The following is a 21,064-nucleotide window of genomic DNA, read 5'->3' on the forward strand; positions in this document are numbered from 1 at the left end:
CAAATTCACTTATACGGTGTGGAAAAAACGTCCGGAAAAAAAGAAAAAGCAGGCGGGTTGAGCAGGTTTGAGATAGTTCTCTACTTTTTCCCAAAAGAAACAAGAAAGCGGTGGCACAACACCAGATCTGAGTTTGCTTGTAAAAGAGACCGAACAGTTGCAGGGAGGAAGGAAAGAACGCAAGCTCTCTGTCGCTTTAAATGTTAAGGTAAAATACTTTTCCCATCAGCTACAGTACTCGCTACACTCAAGTCAGTGGCTCACTGTTAGTGCAAGGTCAAAACTAAGAAAGAAAAAAATGTATTTCCTATTACTGAGAGTACAGGAAAAGGAATCTAGGTACCATAACTGGCTTTTGCTTGAAGCAATGCTAATTTAAATTATATCTGAGTACAGTCAATTCTCTGCAGCAATTTTTAGAGCCTGAAAATTTGAGAGTACAGAATCAACAAATCATCCATAAAAATTATCCTCCTGGAATGGACAGTAATTTCATTATCCAGTAAAAACACTGACTCACCACACTGAACACAAAAATGTTATTACTGAGGGGATATTCAGCGCTATGCTTTCTCAGGCTACACAGAACACAGCTTTTCATGCATATGTTTCAGTCTCTGTTAAAAATAGTTTGACCTGACTCCCAAGTTCTAAGAATTATCTAAATCCTATTTTTTATTTCGCATTTCCATTTCTAATGAGAAAAAAATGCTGACAAAATCTTATTTAAAATATGGTAGGAGTACCATAAAAATGGAAATGTAATTCAGTTTGTTTGAAATAAATACTCTTTTTTCTTCATTGTCCTGGGAGTGGAGGGGGATAACGGAGTTGGATGGTTCATGTTCAAATTCTTCCTTGCAATTTGTGGAAATTGGGTTTTTTGCCTGCATAGTATGCCCTACCAATATTTCTAAAGCTGTCTTAAAATTAATACTGAGATAGGGAGAAAAACTTCAATTTATTCCTTACCTGGTTGAGATCAGAATGCATTAGTCTGGATATTATTACAGCACTGAGACCCATCTCTAAGCACTGTTCAGGCATATGAACTTTCTAGAGCACCAGACTCCTATTTTCATGGCAAAACACCAACTGCCCTCCCAAGTGATACTTCTCAAGCTAACTAAAATTTATACAGTGAGAATGAAATAGCTGGAGAACAGCCTAGCCTGAAATAAAAGTGTAGCTTGGCTGATTAGAACATGGGTTACTGGGTCAGCGGGGAATGTCTCAGCAGATCGGAATTTCTGCATCAGCAGTCATTGTAGTGAGACAGATTTGCATAGAGGAAGGAAAACTTTATTTTTGTATATGATAGCTTTCAATAACTTGGTTATTATTACTGGACTCTGGTATGTGGTGTTTGCAACCAAGAAAGACATGGAAAAAAGAGAGTTTAGAGGATGTAATGACTGGAGTCAGTATTGCAGGAATACAGGTTCATTAGTACGTTACAGTTGTCATGTTTGGAGCCACAAGGTTTATTGTGGGACGAAGATGAAAGCAAGACAGAAGGTATGGGATCTGACGGCTCAGCATTAATAAAGTGAGAAGATGAAAGGATAAGTTACCTGTCTAGTGAACAAAGGCCTATCTCACTTCCTTCCGTAAGAACTGAAGGTCTTGTGTCTTGATGGCCATGACCATCAGCAGCTCAGCACTCACCTCCCCTCTCCTGGGGGAGGATGGAGAGAGGAAGACAGAGAAAGAGAGATGGAGAGAGGGGGAGATGAGGAGAGACCTCAGGTCAGAATTCATTACACTGTCATCATGCAGATGTACTGTAACATTCAGTAATGGCCATATACTCTGGAAACATATTTAAACAGACAGATTTATTCATCTGCATATTAAAGGATGCCTCTAGGTACTTTGATGCAGGATGCCATCTAATTATATCTTATTTGCTAAGACAACAGAAAATTATTGGTCTTCTTGCATATTCTAGAATGTGTGCATACAGCTTATTTCAGAATAAGAAGTTTGGAATTTTGGTAGTCTTATAAGAGAGTTGGTTTTGAAACAAAGGTACATTCTGGGCTAGAAAATACTTAATTGCATATAGAAATTGGTTTAATCAAATCAAATGGATTGAGTTATGAGATTCTCCAAGGCAGGCCCCAGGTAGTATATTTTGATTTATCTAAAACTAAACACTGAATACTGTTGAAGCTCTGGAATGAGACGGAGTACAGGATATTAAAACCACCCTATGGAGAATATACAAAATGTGATGATACACCTATGACAGCTGAACCTGAGACTACAAAGAAAGTAGACAATAAGAGAAAGGAATGAAGATTCCATGGCTATAAATAAGAATAAAGAGGTATGGAAAGAGGACAAAGCTCCATTTTTCTGAACTCTTCCACTTGAATTCAGCACAAGATTGAAGAACTCTGGGCATATGCTACCAAACATCTTAAAGTTCATTGGGTGCCACGTGCAATCTGAACACACAGGGGCAAAGGTTTGCTAATAAGAAATTTAAGCAATGCTTTGAAAAATTGATTTGGAAACTATCCCCAGAGCAGGGCACCAGAAGGAGAACGTTCACTGAATGCATTTGCATTGTCGAGTGCTGACTCACTAGGACTGCAGTGAAACACCGACTGGTGAAGGCATGGCCAGGGCTTTCTTACATTTCTGCTGCTGGAAGAAGTAAGTGCAGCTCAGGGATAGGGTGAAGTAGATTCCAATTTCTTGACTTGAAAAGAGCTAACAATAAATGAGGTCTGCAAGGGACAACAAAGACAACCGCAGCCTGCTACTTTCTGCTTTTCTTATAGCCTACAGTCAACAAAGGAACAAAAGAAGAGCACACACTAGAAAAATCAACGTCCCAGTGACTGAAAAGATCTCACTTATCCTAATTTTTTTCTACTCACTCACCAGAGACCTTTCTCTGGCATTTTAAACAAAACCTCAAAGTCTTCCAACTGCCATTAGTGGCAAAATATCTGTCCATGGAGGGAACTCTGGAATCAACTCCGAGTGAGAAAATAACTGATTTAGACCAGGTGAAGGTCTGAAAAGACCATAGTTTAATTCGAGAACTGTTCTTCATGCCCTGTCTCCTGACACACATGGTTGTAAGACTGTCACTTTCCACGTTAACAGATCTAGACTCCTGGAATGAAATGAAAAGTGTGTGAAGCCCAGTTGACGAGCCTGCTTCCCAGACTGCTGTCCCTGTGGCAGTCCATCTGTGTGCTTCCGACAGGTGAGTGGTCCACAGTCCACTCCTTAGGAAGAGGTCTCTCCTTTTTCTGACCGAATGCCAAATTGCACGCCCCTGGGCACACCGTGATAAAACATGCGGTCTCCTGGTTACCTCGGGAAGAGACATCCCTGACACGTATATCTGCCATAGACCCAGCCCTCTGATGCTGCAGCCTTTGAGGCACAGGAAGAATATTCTACCTTTGAGCAAGAAAGGAGGGGACTGTGGCCAAAAGTATACTCAGGTATGTGAAGAGAAGAACACAGTCTTTTGTGGTCAAATGATGGCACCCACTGAAAGCGAATGTAGAGAACTTCAAGAGAAAGAATGGGAGGCACGTATGTCCCCCTTCTGGAAATGACTGCAGACAGCTCTAAGTTAATGGAACCTGAAAAGATGGCCATAGCACAAAGAGAGGAAAGGGTAGTTTGCAGCAGATTCCCTTTCTCACCCAGTTTCATGGAAGGACGCTGGTGCCGCAGGAAGTCAGTGCCACCTGGCTAACCTCTCTCTGATTAGAGTATGACAAACCTAAAGTCTAATAGGCAGAATATGTCACACACAACAGACACTACTGCACAGTAAAACCACTATGTTAAAACCCCAGGCGTAATGGTGTTTATGTTCCTTTGATTCTTACCTCTAAATCGTTAAAAAATAAATGTGTGTCAGCAAGATTAAAGATCATTTCTTCCATTCGCAGTCCAAGGGTCACTGCCATTGGTGGATCCTTAAAAAACAGAAAGCAAGGTTAACTACTTAAATACCTTTAAATTTTATCAGAATTACTTTAAAAACTGCTGTATACAAAGTGTTTTGAAAAATTAACGCTGCAAGAAATGTCTCTAAAATCCTTTCAAGGATTTTAAGCTATTTTAACGCAACACTACAAGAAGAGACTGCTGAACCTGTGTGAGAACATCTGGGGAGCTGGGGATGTTAAAACATCAAGGTTTTTTAAAGTCAAGGCATTTTTAACCTGGCTAAACTGACAGGGGAAAACTTGTTGGCCATATGTAAACCTGCATAAAGAAGGTGGTAAACAGGGAAGCAACTTCTCACACAAGATACATGTAAAAAACCCAATATTTATTATATTAAGAATACACAATATTTTTCATCCCTAAGCCTTTAATCATTTTATAAATACATAAGCCTGTCAATTTTTGGGCAGGAAAAAGCTGAGTCGTGGAGCAGTAATTAATTTTTCTGACCCAACGCACCGAGTCAGCAGCAGAGTTAGGAATGAAGTTACTCCACATGACGCCCACTCCACTGCACAATTCCTCTGATTTGTTGGCTTTTCTTCCCAACTTTTGGGCATACAGAAGTCCTCATCAAGGTCATGCTAAACTGGACTAGGAAAGGTAGTCATCTCTACCAAATGATTACTTTGTAAGCAATTATCCTACACGGTGATAAGAAAGTGTGATTTAAGAGGCCTTTTCAATTTCTGATGTCTCTGCTTTATAAAAATACAAAAAGTAGTCAGAACCTATGGCCGCTTTCCCAAACTGAGTTTCACTTGGGATAAAACATCACTGCCTTGCCTATGCTTAGGCCTATCTCACTTATTTCCCACACTTCTGCTGCTCCAGTATGTATCCTCAAACCCTGCGCTTAGTCCTTCTCCATCTCAGTCTTTACCATTCTTCCATGCAGGCACTCACTAATGAACTTCCAGGCTCTCCTTTACGATTTTATTGCAGGTATTCAATCAACAAAGTGCCTGTAAGTGTTCTTGTAAGTGTGCTGCAGCGTGCCTAAAATCTATGGCATGATTCTTTAGGTGGTCGACACGAATGGAAAAACATATGTAAGTTTGTTTGTTTGCTAGAGCTCATCATTTCTGATGAAACACAGGAGTCCTGTCCCTGGATGAGATTCATTCAAAATGTTGCCTCTGTTCATAGGGCAGCTTCCACACTATCAAATCACCACACCTCAGCAAGATACCACAAATCTACCGATCTGCAGTAACAGTTTGTCTGAGAGCAACTAGTGTACGGTAAAGGTGAGATGATGAATTTAACTTTGCTAGGCTTGGTAGGAAATAGATTAAGCCAATTTGCATTACCTTACGTTTGCTTTGGAATAAGAACGCACATGGACAGTTCCTGATGCTCAGCTGACACCTTGTAACTAGTTTTATTGTTTAATCATCTGCCTGAGCTTGTGGGGTTAATTTTTTTATGCTTAATGTACTGCAATGGACTTTTAAAATAGATGGGATCCTCCTCTCATTAAAATAAGAAAAAAAAAAATCTATATATCATCATTTAAACTCTCATTGACACTAGCAAGTTTTCAGAAATCCTTTCTTAAATACCCTGAGATTAAAAGTCTAAAAGTTTACCAGCATCTGGCAACAAAATCACACAAAACCTCAAATGATCATTTGTTAGTACGAGGATCAAAGGCTTCCCAATCAGGATCAGACGTCCGCTACTCCAGGGCTTCACAACGACAGAATAAAAGATGGCTTCTGCCCTCAAGCACTTAAAAACTAATGGTAAAATCTGAAACATAGACATATTTTGACCCTTGCTCATACGAAAGTCAGACTTGAAGGGGAGAATGGTGTACCAGAAATTGTAATGATCCAAAGTTAGACCCAATTATCTGGCAGCGAGAGGAAATATTTTTATGTTGACCCTTGAACTGGTCTAGACTACCTTTCAGAAGTCAAAATCAAATGCAGTGCTTAGTAACATAACTTCATCCCCTACGCCTTCTGCAATCATGTTCACTGGATCTGAAAGTCACGTGGCTGAAGGCAGCAGCAAGTGCAAAAGGTCAGTTTTCCAAGGGGATGATTAAGGAACACACGTTAACAGATTTGCAAAAACTCATGTAAGATACTTTGAACACAAATCATCAAAATACTCTGGACTCATGAGATTCCTCATCAAGCCATAATGCTTTTATCAAAATGTCATCACATATAAACATGTGTTTCTCTCTCCTTTCTCTATCGTTTTTTTCTGTGCACAGTAAATTATAAATTTTTCTTCCTAGATACAATATTATAACGAGTATTTGCAATATGCTTCTTTACCTCAATCCTATGAACACTAAGGCATGTGCATAACTTTATGCACAGGTGGTAACTCATTATTATTTATGTGAGTTAAGTTATTCACTGGAGTGCTTCCAAGACTGGAATCTCAGACTTTTGATTCTCAGCCTCCTTTTTCCCCTTCCTGGGTAGAAGCAGACTTAAATGCGGAAATTTGCTATAACATATTCCATTATAATCCAATTTATTTTAACAGAAACTACCAACTATGTATCACAATTTCCTGCCTTGCCTAGTATAGTTGAAAGACATAAATGTGACAAAGCTTTTATGATTTTCTTATTAGTAGTATTTTTGTAACCAACTATGCCTGACTTTATTACTGTTAAAATGAGATTTCCTGTGTTCCTGTTTTGACAAAGGCATATGTAGGATATTGCTAAGTACTATATGTAAAATAAAATAAAGCAAAGAGAATTCATTTCAGCTTAGCATGAAATCAGCCTGGGATCTCCCCATAACAACTTCTGCTAAGAAGAGTCACTGGAATTGAATTCTCAAGACGTGAACAATTGTTCCTTTAATAAATTGGCAAAAACTTGCACTGCAACTGTTTAACAAGAATTAAACATTATGCTCCAGCTCTTGCCATGTTAAGTTCATTCCTTCACATACAAAAATAGACTGAGAAAGCAGTGTTGCCAGGGTCCTGTGGTTTTATAATGTTTGCACAATGTGGAGGAACATCCTAATCATCATTTTACTGTCTTTCAACTCGAAGCAGAAGTAGCAGGCTGACTCAAGTGGTACAAAGAACTGAGTGTTGAAAAGAAAGCAAGAAACATGTGCAGCTGATACGGATTTGAGCAGAGCCAATTGAGAAACAGAATAGAAGGCAGATTGAACTTCTGCCAAAATGGTATTTTGTGCTACTCTGCACAAGCATACACAAAAGAGGAAACAATAAAAAGAAAAAAATTATCTGGAAGTTTTGCCCAGATAATTTGCAGAACAAAGAAGCACAACTCTTTGGCCCTCAGAGGCCTGATTTTAGCCAGATATCATTAGCGTGCAAAAGGGTCAAGACCAGCTACAGCACTTCTGTATACCAAAATACAAATGACTTTAGTTACGTTAGTATGAAGGCACTAAACTGGAGCCAGACTGTCTGTCTGTGGACTTCTGCACTACACTGGTCCATCCACTGGAATGCCTCCTGGGAGACTAGGTAAAAATATCATGGGAGGACCAATATTTAAATGTTTTGACCAAGAGGCAAGTGACTGGAATAAAGCCCCCAAAGCTCAGTGCCCATTAGTGGAATAAAACTACTTAATATTGTCTTGGAAGGCCAGGTTTCAACACAAGATGTTCAAGATAATTTCACTTCATGGAAAAATAATACAAACACACCAAGCTTTTTTATAAAATCTCAGAAAACAAATAGATAAATAGATTGTCAGCTAGATTCATTGTGACAGGAATTTGTATACATGAAGCATTAAAAATAAGCACAAAAAGAAGCAAAATATACAAATAATATTGTAAGAACAGATTTTCAGTGGGTGGCTGTCCTGAACAGACTTACACAAAATCGACCTCTGGAGAAAGTGGAAATGCTTAAGTACAGTACCAATATTTTTAGCTTAAAGACACTTCCCTAGATTATGTAGGAATCTCAGCTGCAAGTTCAGCTCTCACTCTCTCATAGGGGACACTTGTTCCCAGGAGAGCTTCATGTGGGTGGCAACGCAAGAAGAGAATACATCTCTTCTTAATAATGTATCTGGTGGCTGGTGAAGGAAAACTCACGTACTCCATATGGAGTTTCTGTTCCACGCTCTCTATAAGGCAGTAGGAAAATGGACTCAGCGGTCTCAGACAATGAAGGAGTGAATGGAGAGGACAACTGGAGGTCATGAGAGAAACACTATTAATACAGGCAGATAAAAGCATATTTATAAGTGAATTTGGGAATGTCATCACGGGTGCTAATAGTAACAAAGTTTTTCTGTTTAGTGACTGGACAAGCAGAGACTGAGCAACAAAAAGCTTCTGAGCCCTTTACAAAGAAGCATACAAGGTTAATGTGGCCTCCTCGACAGCTTTTTGTCATTGGCAATGCTATCAAAAATATCCAAATGTGATCAACAGTGTGGATCTGTTTTGAGTTTTGCACTTGGAAATGACATTCTCCCCCTTCTGAGGTCACAAGGGACCTTCATTCTATTTTAACCAGTTGCACCTTGAGTCACAGCATTTATCTGTGCATCCTTGCCCTCTGGATTGACCTGGGAGAAATGAATGAAATATAAATGCTCAGAGATAGATAAAACTCCAGCTTAATCAGTCTTAAATCAGCAAGAATAACTGGAATGCAATGGAACAAAGAATACACACTGTTCACAGGGAATAAGAATGTACCTCATAAACTTTTAACAGATGATGACATCTCCTAACACATGTCCTGTCACATCAACGAATCCTCACTTAAGAGCTCAGCATTGTAGAAAACAGTATCTGCCAACTGCTGCTCAGCTGCAAAAACCATCATCAGCCACACAAGTCATAACAGAACAGCTCAAATGCCAATGTTCATAATTTGCTACTGCAGTAAATAATTAAAAATAGACATGTATTAGTTTTACGAAGTACGAAGTAGATGAGCAAATGAGCTGAACAACAAGAGGTTTTCTTACTGCTGGGAGGGACCATGGCTTCCCTGAGAACTAACAGAGGTGTAGTGTAGTTTTTATTCTCTTTTTATGTTAGCTCTGACCAGCCCAGCAAAATAACTACACCAAAAGTCAGACGGAAACACCCACAGGTAGAAAACAGCAAGCCACAGAATACTCCTCTGGGTAAGTGATGCATTGACCAACCTCTGGCCAAATCTCTCCCACTTCAGTGGAGTTTAAAGCTATACTCTACTGGTGCCCAGACAGGAAGCAGCAATTTGCCCTGTGTCTTGAATGAGGTGCTTACACCTGCATACAACAAGTTAAATCCTTCGTCAAATTACTAGTATTGTTTTTAACATGGTTATTCTAACAGCCCTATATAATTCTGAAATCAAATAATTATCACACCATGCAAAGTGCTGAACAAGTATATACCAAGGACAGTGTCCATTCTCACAGTCAGAAATCCTCAGGCATAAGTCATCTGTTGTTCTCTTGACAAATATATGACCTGAAGCTTGCCTACTGGTTCCCACATGATCTCTGCCAACAAATGCCTCCATTGCCTATGGTGATGTTGGTTTGCTTTTCCTTTTTTGTTCCTACTCCAACCACTTGTTAAACTGTAGAAATCTTCTGAAAGAGAAACTGCCTCCTGGTACCACTGCAGCTCTCAAGTGCTCCTGTACCCATATGCTGCTCCTTCTGCCTGGCCATAACAGCCTGACGGCCACCTCCACATGCTGCACCTCCCCTCACTGCATTCCCTGCACAGCCCGAATTGCAGCAGAGCAGAAAGATTAAAAGACTAATTTCTGAATGTTTTGTTTTCGCCCGGTTACTGCAAGAAATAGGGTAAAGAGTTTCTGGAAAAGAGGAATGAAAGTTTACATGTCGAGGAGTAGATGGAAAAGAACTGAAGGTGAATATTCTTGCCTGTCTGTACATTCACACCAGCTCTAAACTCAGCATCTTGCCTCTTGGAAGTATGAAGTGAGGACACTTGGTATAAGAAGCTGCCTTCCCTTAAAGCAATGTTCACTCACTAAAACTCACTAATCTCATCTAGAATATTTAAATATGGGGGAACGGGGAAAACTCTACTTTTCCTGTGAATTTTTTTTTTTGTTTCGTTTTTGGGAGTAACCTGATTATGTTATACACAATGGGCTCACAATAAACATATGGACGAACACAGTATGCTCAGCTAAGCATCTGTGTAACATTACATGCCTTTGTTTTTTAAAATCAGACAGCAATCACTGCAATTAGTACCACCATTATTTTACACTACCCTGATTTTCTTTTTTTTGTGAACTAACAATTTTATACCACCTTTTCAAGATATACAGGTCTCTCAACACCTTTGAAAGACCTATGTGCTCACAAGACTTCTGCTGAGAACCTCGTAATTCATGGACTATTTATTCTCGTAGCAACTCAATTCTCATAACAATGCAGACTTCAGTCTGGATTAAGGCCTTGTTTACAGATGAAAATCATATGCAGAAAAGATAAAGGCCACATCTGCTGAAGAGATGCATGCACCAGCGGCTGACTGAGGTCCAGCTGTGCTACCTTTCCCTTCTCCCATGGCTAACCTCTGAGGCACTTAGGCTTAGATACATCCCATCTCAAATTTAGGCAACGCTTCCATGACACGCAAAAGTTAAAGCCTACTCATCATTAGCTCTCCCTGTATTCCCTTTCCTACTGCTCTAGCCTCCTTGCAGCCAATAATATATATATTTGGATTTCATTGGCAATTACTCATTACTTTCCCAACGAGTTCTCTGTAAATATGGCAAACATAGTCACTGCAGGAGGGAAAACGTCTACATCTCTGGAAAGGAACTTGTATGGATGCCACACATCAGTACAAAAGAAAAAGGATTTTACTTTAAAATTCCTCTCCTTTTGCTTCATAGTTGTTCAAGACATTTTTTTACTGATGCTGATCTCAGCAGTATAACTACATTAATTTCACTTGCCCTTGAGATACTCTTGGTTTATACAAGCCAACTTTGCTGTCAGTACTACTGGCTGTTAATATGCCAATACTGTTTCTAAGGACGCTGTACGGAGAGTCAATTAGGGCAGCAGATATGTTCTTTAAGAACAATGGTACTGGGATTTTTTCAAATATCCTTACTTATAACAAAGTGAGAAACCAAGAGGAACTACGTTTCTGTCGCTGTCTCTAAGACACTTTTCAAAGTTACTCACAGATGTTTGTGTGCTACAAAATGTGCTCTGATTTTTAAAACTTTGTATTAAAGTTGACTTAGACTTTACTCATATATTATGTGAGATGGCATATGAGATGTAAACACCCTAAGGGCACAGCCAAAAAAGGACGAAAGGAATGACTATACCACTGTGGCAATTCAGCAAGTTTTGTGGCAGTCTATGGGCTACACTCAAAAGTGACATAAATGTTCATGTTCAGCCAGGTTTCTCTCTTTCTTGTTTTGATAACTACAAGTTAGAAATGGTTCTGAAAAAGTCACTGTCACTACAGTGTTTGAAAAACAGCAGAAGAGGAGTTTTTGACAAAATACTGAAACGTGCACTGACTTGGCACTGAGAAGCTGCAAAACAAGCAAGGCTGTTTTTTATAAGACATTAATAACTACCATTATCATAGCATTCAAAAAATTCATATTTTTGTCTGTGCCTGTGAGTTTTCATATTAGCTTTCTCTTTTAATGACCGCAAACAGCCGCCTCAAAACACGGAGGACTGGCCCATCAGTAGTTATAACCCACAGGTCAGGCTTTGGACATTTCTAACCCACTGGCTGGGAAGGGGTGTGTGTGTGTGTGGAAAGCATTTCTGTAACGTACTGCGTCTCACGTGCTTTTCTTGAGCGCCTGATTCTGGCTGGAATAGAGAGGCATGAAACTTAATGCTAAACAAACCCTTTGTCTGACATAGTATGGACATGATTATGTTCTTTGCGTTAATTACACCTGAATGGCACAACACTAGAAAATCTACATCCGTATGTAGGGTATGTACATGGTATGTACATGCCAATATTCTCCCTCTCTATTTTCTCCCCTTCCATACATTTGCCCTAATTTTTTGTTTTATGCAGCCCTTTAGCTCTGCCCCTCACAGCAGTCCGCTCCTGCTGCTACACACTGGACTTCCCACCAGTGCCTTCTCCCCTTGCCTGAGCACCATTCCCTGGGTGCCCACTGCCACCCCAGCAGCACTCACAGATGAGCTCCCAGGGGAGCTCCTGCTCCTGCAGGCTGCAACTGCCTCTCTCTGCCTCCGTCGCTCTTCCTCCTGCTTTCCCGCTCGCTGCTCCGTGACCTGAACTCCTTTTGGATCTCATCAGAAGGGAGAGGATGCATGCAACTGTCTGCTTGTGAGAGGGATTCACTCCCCAGCATTACTCACCCCAGAGCCAGCCAAGGGAACCAAAGATTCAACGGAAAAGCTGGGGAGTCAAAGAATAACATCTGCAGCTGGTGTTGAAGCAGGTCTGTCTCTTACTTGCTCATTCTGATTCATCAGTTTCCCTGTAAATTCACCCATTGCTCCAGTTTATTTCTTATTTCTTCCTCTACACACCCAAACAGTCGGTTATTTCCATTTGCCCACTACCTCTATTATCTCTCTGCAATGTCTCTTCCAATGTACCTCAGGAATTCATCCGTGTTCCTCTATAAACTCTTCCCTCATTTGCAGCATCTGATTCAGCCTTGCCTCGTATATTGTGCTTAGGGTCTGTGTCTCACTTCTCTCCTTGACTTTTTCACATTAACCCTCTCAAAATGAAGTTTACTGTACACTTTCTCTCTACCTTCACCCAAGCCATGATGAACACAGAAGGTGAAAAACACACACATGTGCAAGTCAGATAGCTCTGACACAGTGAATCAACGCAGAACTCATGGCTCACCTACCTTGCCATACTTCTGTGCGTAGGATCCTGTGAGCAGTGAATGAAAAACTATGATTGTTTCATCCAAATCCCAAACAAATACACGCTGAAAAAAAGAAGCGGGGACAGTATTGTTAAACAAATAACATCAAAGTCCCACCACCATCCCACCCAGCAGGCTAAAAGTCAACTCAGTCCTAGATTTCCACTAATCGCTTAAGCAAGCAGGTTTCCTCTGAAAAACAATAGGAACAGGGTATCACGCATGGTAAAAAGTCAGAAGAAGAGTAACTTTTGAACTCTTCAGACATTTCTTATTTGTCCCCTAAAAAGGTTTTCAAAACAGCTACATAACACAGAATTCAGAAACGTCATGGAGGTCAAACATAATTGATAACTTAAGGATAAACAGCATTCTCAGATACTTTTCTGTAAGTCTTACTGATTCAAGGTTCTTTATTTCTCTTGCATAGCTAAAATTACGCCTTGGGTAAAGTGCTATATGCCCCATATAATGTCATGCAGAATTTAAGTAATATTATAGAATAAAATGGGTAATTCCGACACAAAAAAAGCCGAAAGAAACTCCTTTTATTGATAAGGGGTTTAAGCTCATTTTCGTTGGTAAACAATAAGAGAAAAGGGAAAACTGAAATGTAAAAAGTCAAGAGCATTTTTTGCTGGAAAGATTAAATCCTTTGAAAAGCAAAAAATGTGTGACCATTTCAGTACAAAAGCAATGGCATTTACATTCAGTGCCTGGCACTGCAGCCCACCCTGCCACCCCAGGAGCAATTGTGTGGCCAGCCAAGTCCCAGCAACAGTCTTGTCTTCTGCTGTCCCCAGAGCTGGTCAGTGATGGCAGAGCAGTGGGGATGGCCAGGGCTGCTCGCTCCTGGTGCCGGTCTGGTGGCAGCAGGGGACACACAGCACCAGCGGGTAGCACGTTCCCCTGATGCCAGAGCTGGAGTGTTTCACACACACCCAGGCACTCCGCTTCCTTCTCCTCCTCCTCCTTGTCACTGCAAGGCAGCGCACTGCTAACACGGGAGTACTAAGACTATAATTACTCCGTTGCTAAGAGATCACCTGTGTTTTAAATCATCACCCCATATATTAGGCAGATATATTTCTTCACTAAGGCACTGATCTTGCACATACTTAAGCACCACCATAACTTCACTGATGTAAGCTGCCTCATTGAAATCCACTGACATTACTTATAAGCACAAGGACAGACCTGGGCATAACTATTTGAAAGGCTATGGCCAGATGATCCCGCATATTTACACCATATTCATAAATACATGTAGTTAAGCTGAGCAATATATTTAAGATTTCCTATTCTGCCTAATTTTGTCATACAGAAATGTCTCGTTGTACACGTATGTTAAATAGCAACTAATATCTGTTATATTCAGTTAGTGAGACCAAGTCTATGACGTTTTCTAAAATGCTTTAAGCTATTTCCACAGCTGTAGTTTTCAGAATTTACTTTTCATCAGAAGAAACCTTCACATTACCATTCATCAATTACTGCAGGCATACCTCCAAGTCACTGTCCGGAGGGGGTGATGGATTATTCTTCCGCCCTCTACCCCGAGACTTTGACCCAGAACTCCTACATGTTCTCTCATCAAGATCTTTGATTGGTGTGGAGGGGCTCTGCACTGTGTCAAACTCCCCTGTAAAGTCAACCATTCATGGCAAAATTAGTGATGGATTTTTAAAGAAAAAAAGTTTTTTTTTCTTCCTCATAGCTAGACATGTCTCTATGCAAACTCAACCACAAGATGCCCCTAAAAAAGTTGTATAAAATGAGTGATAACGTGGTTTGTCTTCTGTAGATGGAATCTGCAGATGCCACATACACTTTTGACTTTACCAAGGAAACATTATAAACCTTAGCAGAATAAGAGAAAAATTAAATGACACATACACATGTGCAGCCATATATATCCAAACACACATGAGCATATGCAAAACATTGATATATCCAAGGAAGATGTATTTTAGAAGTCATGCTAATGACTTCTCAAATCATTACGTGTCTTTTAGTTAATTTCCCATGTTTGGAGTTCAGCTAGACTTATTTCCAAGTCCTGCATTACTTTTACCAGAACACCCTTTGGCACTCATCCACGCACCAGGAGAGCCGGTCAGCTTCCTGCTTCATCTCCTCCTCCTCCTAGGTCACCTGCTCTTTAGTAGAGTTCACTTTTTTTTTTTTTTTAACCTTACCTCTGCCCATAAATTGTCAGAGGAAAGTCATAACGTTAAATGCAATATTCCAATTATGACTAGAAAGACAGTGAAGTCATACTTGTATTCTGACCATCTTTGTCAGACAGAAGGTGTGCTAGAAGGACCTTTGATCTGGCATGGCAGAGTTGTTCTTAACACTCAGGCCTATCCCTGACTTATCCATTTAATCTACTTTGCCTCTGCTGGTAACAAAGGACTTTAGAGGTGATCACAAACGAGTAGCTACGTAAGAGTGAAGAAGGTATCTCCAGGAAGGATGGCGTGGAACTTCCCAATACAAAGTACTGAGAAAATATCCTATTCTTCATAACACAGTACCTCCAGTGTCCCTTTAAAATCGTTAGCAATAAATGCAGTTTGGCTAGGTTCCTGAGTGCTAAATGACATAAACCCTCCTTCATCATCTATCCGATTAATGATTTGATTTTTCTCCGTGAAAAGAATGAAAGGGTACAGCTTAGATCTGACATTTACTACAGAGTTTGATTCAAGAGAGTCCTTGTGCTGCAAGTAATTGTGTGTTTCTGGGCCACTTTGGTAATATTTGTTAAAAGTGCTCATGATGGCACAGCTGCAGAAGAAAATAACACTTGGTACAAACATTTTGCAAGAATCACCTATGATGTATCTGATTTTGGGCTGGAATCTGAACATTATTCATTTTTACAAAGGAGCATCACTAAAGTCACCAAAGTCCACCAGGTAACACAGAAACTGGCCAGCTGATCAAGGAGAGTGTTGTTCCTGCTCTGTTATGAACTTGCAAGACCATGTCTGGAAAAATGTCTGGTGTTGGGCCCCCAAACACACGAGACTTTGACAAACTGGATTTAGTCCAGGTGAGAGTCACCAAGACAGTTAAGGGGCTGAGCACATAGGAGGAAAGGCTGAGTGACTCTTCACAGAGGTATACAGAGTAAGGACAAGAAGCAACAGACAGCAATCACAGCAAGGGATATTCCTGTTAAATAAAAGATAAAAATCCTTCACTGTGAGAGTGGTCAGGCTCTGGGACAGGTTCCCAGAGAGGCTGTGCATTCTCCGTCCTTGGAGATACTCAAAATTCAGTGCTAAGCAGCATGATCTAAGTTGGCTCGTCCATGATAGGTTGGACGAAAAGACCCGCAGAGGTCTTTTCCAATGTGAATGATCGAATGTTTCTGTGATCTTCCATGAGTCATTCACCTCATTCTCCCTCCACAACAAAGAAGAAAACAAATCTAGTCTAACAGGATCTAAGAGATCTAACAGAAGAAGATAGAAACTGCAGTCTCAATTAAGAGTCTATGCGTCATGTAACACAATAGTTAAATTCTTAATCTCTTCCATCACTTATTTATACCTTCCAGTGAACGACATACGGAAGATTGTTAAAATAAATACACTGGGAAGATATATTTATACATCTTGACTGGAAAAATACTGTTGTATTTCTTGGAAGAATAAGATTTAAGCCCATAATGTCACATTCCTGAATAGGAGCTCTAGACATTGTGAGGAAAGAATTCAAGATTCAAGGAAAGGGGAGAACAAGAAGAAAGTTAGTTTCCAAGCCTATTGGTTAGGACGTTTGCCTGGAGAAGGACATATCTACGTTCTACTGCCTCCTCCAAGGCACACGGGTTTATTTGACTGAATGACTGATATATATATGAAGTAAAAAGACATATTTTCACAATGCAGAATCCACATCCCTGTACCACCAAATAGAAGGTGATGAATCCTCCATGAAAAAGAAGGAAATAAAATCTGCCTCTCTCACTTCCTGGGAAAGTACTCAAATTATTCTGCTGCTGCCTGGAAGAAGATACTGCCATTTTTTTCTCAAACTAGGTGGTGACTACTTCAATGTCACAAAACCAATGTGCTTCTCTGCATACGCAGAACAGAGCCAAACTTTCCGGCAGCAGCTAAGAAGAGATTTCCAGAACTGCAATTTGAGAATTTATTCCAGATACCATTTTGGATAGGTCTGTCCTGATTTGGATAAGGATCATATGCATTCTATAGTAGTTTCTCTTTCAGCTAAAACTCTTATTTGCCAAGAAATGATGGAAAAATGGAGCAGCAATACTAATATCTAATGAATAACGTTCCTATGCTGTTTTTACTCTGTCCCTTCAGAACGGAGAGAGAGTTCTTGTTGACTAATCATTTCTATTCCCAGCATGGTGTTGATGTCAGTAAGGACACCGCAGGCAGTGCAGCAATCAATAAGGTCATATTTTCTTAGTTCTTTCCCCATAAGAAGAACAGCAAAATATACTTTGGTAAATGTACAAATGTACAAAAAGATGCTTCATAGCCAGAATCCTAATGCAGCAAAAATCTACACTGGCTTCAAAAGAAGTTGTGAGTGTGCAAGACTTCAGTACAAAAATATAATTTCCTTGATTTTTGTGACCGAGTGGAAAAAATATCCCAAAAGAAAACCCCAGAAATGAAAAGGCAAAAATTAAATAAGTAAAGATGAATATTCCCATTCTTACCACAAAAGTTTTCATATTTATAACATTTCAAAATTTTACAACACAATCAAGACACATTTCTATACTAATTTATTAAAACATCTGTTCTCAATGACTGTGTTTACTCTAATCTACCAAAAAAACCCGCCCCAAAAAACCTGTTATAAATCTTCTCAGAAAGTATCCAACAACTGAAGTAAATAACTTCAATTTTCATTTAGCATTAGCCATTACCAGTTGCTCCAGGCTTCTGCTTGGGTCAGCGCTGTACATGATTGCATAATTATCTGTTAATCGGTACTGTAACTAATCACTGTACCTTGTAACTTCTGGATATTTAAAGCCAACTTTATTTCATTACACTAATCTCTAAATCAGAATAAGCAGCTGTCTCTAACTTGAATGCAAGGTATGCATCTATTTTAGAACTGCAGAAGTCAGTAGAGCATGTTTTTTTGAACAACTGTAGGCTTAATTACTTGATTTGCTTTTTACTAACAGCAGGCTGTTGGTAAAGGAGCAACTGCATTTTCTTTTCCTCCATTTGCTTTAGAAATTAGGTCAATCCTGATAAACGGAAAACTTATTAAAAATTCAGCATTTAACATGAAAGAATGTGAGAAATTCTAGTACCAAAGAGTACTGAAAACCTTACCCTCGTGAAGAATTCCTTCATGCATATGAGTTCCTACGCAGCTCATAATAGACCAAAATTCTTATTGCAATGTTTGAAATTTTTTAGCTTTTCCAATATTCAACACATGTCTAATAAATATACTTCATAGCCTCCTCCCACTGGAACTATGAGCAGCATCAGAGATCCAATAAAGCAAGAGGAAAATGTTAAAACCAGAACATGGAATGACCACTTTATCACAGACGTTCATACACATACACTGGTTCATGTCCAGCATGAAGCCTTCCAGCCTGTGGAGACGGTGCAGCAGCTCCAGTTAGATGACAGGGAGTTACAGCACCACCGTTACAAATGAAGGCGGTCTTTCATATCCCAAACATTGTTTCCTACCTCTAGTTTGATGTGAACATTCCCTCCTCCCTGTTAAAACACCGTTGTGCCACTTAAGCAGGAGAAAAGAGGTGTGGGCACAGTCTGCATACAGACCTAATGCCATCTCCTGGAGAAGTTCCAAAGGGTAACTTCACTATGGGTACCAAATTATGAGAGACCGAGCTCTGCTGCATTCCAGTAACCGAACTGGAGATAATATCCTACGTGTGATTCACTTCACCTAACTCTGGACATATGAAAGTGAGATGCCGAAACATGAAGCTTTTACCCAGGCTCTCTACAGAATTTTATCCACCCTAGATTAAAAGTACTCATGTACTCACCGAATATACTCAAATGTACACATCTCCTGAGGCAGAATCCCTTAAGGATTCTCCTGACATCCCAATATGAGATGAATTGCCCCTATTTGTCTCACAGATACTCTGTGGTAACAAGTGCATTTGAAAAATCTTAATGTAGAGCAGGCAGAGTACAAACACAGAAGAGAAGTCCATGGGACAGGTAAGGTGCTGAGCCTTACATCGATGTGGGATGGGTGAAGTTTTGAGCCCTTTCATGCTCTCCTGATGGATTGACTTTTGCTGCGTATTCTTAGCAGAAAGAGCATGCAGAAGATGTCTTCAACATTACAAACCTCTTTTTTTTTTTTTTCTGGCTTGTAATGTGTTATTGCTTGTTACGAGCAGCATAAAGAGTAAAGTCTATTTCAATTTTCATCTAATTTTCCGTCTTGGTCAATAAATAAAATTGTGACCGATATTAGCTCTTGATCTGATGGGGCTTTATTACGAAAACAAGAAATCCTGTATATGGGGAGAGTACTAGAGGCTTTGATTCATTATTTGAATTAATAGCTAGCAGACATGGCAGAAGAGTGAAGTGCCTTGCTGTGTTTAATCTTAGGATTTAGTTGGAGTAAGTCTTAAGGACCGAGCGATAATGGCCTGTTAGACAGCAAGTGCACATTCTGTTCTGATTACAGTATGATCTACCGTATCCGAAGTGATCTCCAAGACACTGCACCTCACCGATGCAATTTTATTTTTACAGTGACACAGAAGGCATGCCATGTATTCTCACAGTGGGTGTTGCGCTCTCAGTGGAGGGTCGCGTGATCGATGCAACACTTCGCAGAAATAAGGACTACGTGGGCAGATTTGTAAGTTCAGATGCACAACCTACCTAACAGGAAAACAAGTTCATATGCTTAAACGATCCACAAACAAGAAAAATCCTTACTGTTTCATAGATGTGAAGCCTTCGATATTTTTTGAACCTGTTCAAGCTACGTAAGATTCTTTTTCTTTGTCAATCCTATTCAATACTAAGGGAGTTTGTAATACATGATACATTTATACAGCATTTCTAGGAAACACGGATACACAAGGGAGAGACTGTCTGATTTTCTCAAATAAGAATATGGAGGAATAACAAAGTAACAAGGAAAAGTACACAGGACATGCACAATTATCAAAACATGACTTTTAAGTACTCTTCACACTCTTTTACAAATACTTCACATATGATTTGCGTCTGTTATGCATGTCCTGCAACTGTTGAAATTTCACTTGATTTCAAGTTACCTCTTAGCTGTTTCTTCCTAAATTTTCATTCTGAGACTACTGAATAACATTTTACATGTTGATCAAAAACTAAGGGAATGCGTATCTCCCCATATCGATTCCATACCACAAACGCACGTATGCGCACATACGCACACACACACTCTTTTAAAGATCAACTTGAGGAATATATTTGACAAGGAAAAATATAAAGTCGTTCAACTAAAATTCCAATGTTTCTAGTAAATTTAAGCAGCTTATATGAAGTATGAGGCCTTGCTTATACTTTTCTACACAGTATTACACATGCTTTGTACAAAGTCATTATTATAATACATTAGTTTTTCTACTATACTTTTCAGTGAGATGTTGCAGTTGTTAGGATGAGAATTAGGAAGATTTATGCAATGAGTTGATTTTGTGATTAAAGCACATTTTCCCCCTATTCAGAACCTAATCCAAAACCCAATTTGTTAGTCCAGTGGGTAAGGCAGGCGCAACCCAGGCTCCACGAGTGAAGCCCGTGTCCCCGGAAGAGACGATTGCTCTAAGAGCCCTGGGCCAGACGGCTGGTAGTTGATAACCTCTCCCATAGATGCTCCACACAGCATTAGTGGGCTTCCGAGGTTATGAATATATGACATAATCTTTAAGAACTTCCTATACAATAGAAACAATATAGGAAAGTGAGCACGAAAAAGCAGGCTCTCTTCACCCAGTAAGGCTACCACCCTCATCTGACTGTGACTGCAAATTCCTAAACTCGCCCACCAAGATCTTCGTAGCTCTGCACTATACTATGTGTAATTTCAAATACATAATCTTAACTTTACTTTAGTCCCATTTACATTAAGTGGGGGAAAATACATTGGTGAGTTGTTCAGGAACTTAGAAATCTGGCATGGGGAAAAA

General features: G+C 39.8%; 1 protein-coding gene across 10 annotated transcripts in view; it reads right to left on the reverse strand.

Annotated features, from left to right (window-relative positions):
• The window catches only part of EYA4 (EYA transcriptional coactivator and phosphatase 4), a 154,719-nt gene that overhangs the window by 11,698 nt on the left and 121,957 nt on the right, over window positions 1-21,064 (reverse strand). For all 10 annotated transcript variants that reach the window (XM_054195171.1, XM_054195179.1, XM_054195172.1 and 7 more), the window contains 3 exons: window positions 14,373-14,509; window positions 12,847-12,930; window positions 3,867-3,956 (listed from right to left, as the gene is read on the reverse strand). In XM_054195171.1, coding sequence (XP_054051146.1) covers window positions 3,867-3,956; window positions 12,847-12,930; window positions 14,373-14,509 — 311 coding nt within the window. The remainder of the gene's footprint in view (window positions 1-3,866; window positions 3,957-12,846; window positions 12,931-14,372; window positions 14,510-21,064) is intronic.

This window comes from Rissa tridactyla, chromosome 3 (assembly GCF_028500815.1).
Source record: "Rissa tridactyla isolate bRisTri1 chromosome 3, bRisTri1.patW.cur.20221130, whole genome shotgun sequence".
Taxonomy (NCBI): Eukaryota; Metazoa; Chordata; class Aves; order Charadriiformes; family Laridae; genus Rissa; species Rissa tridactyla.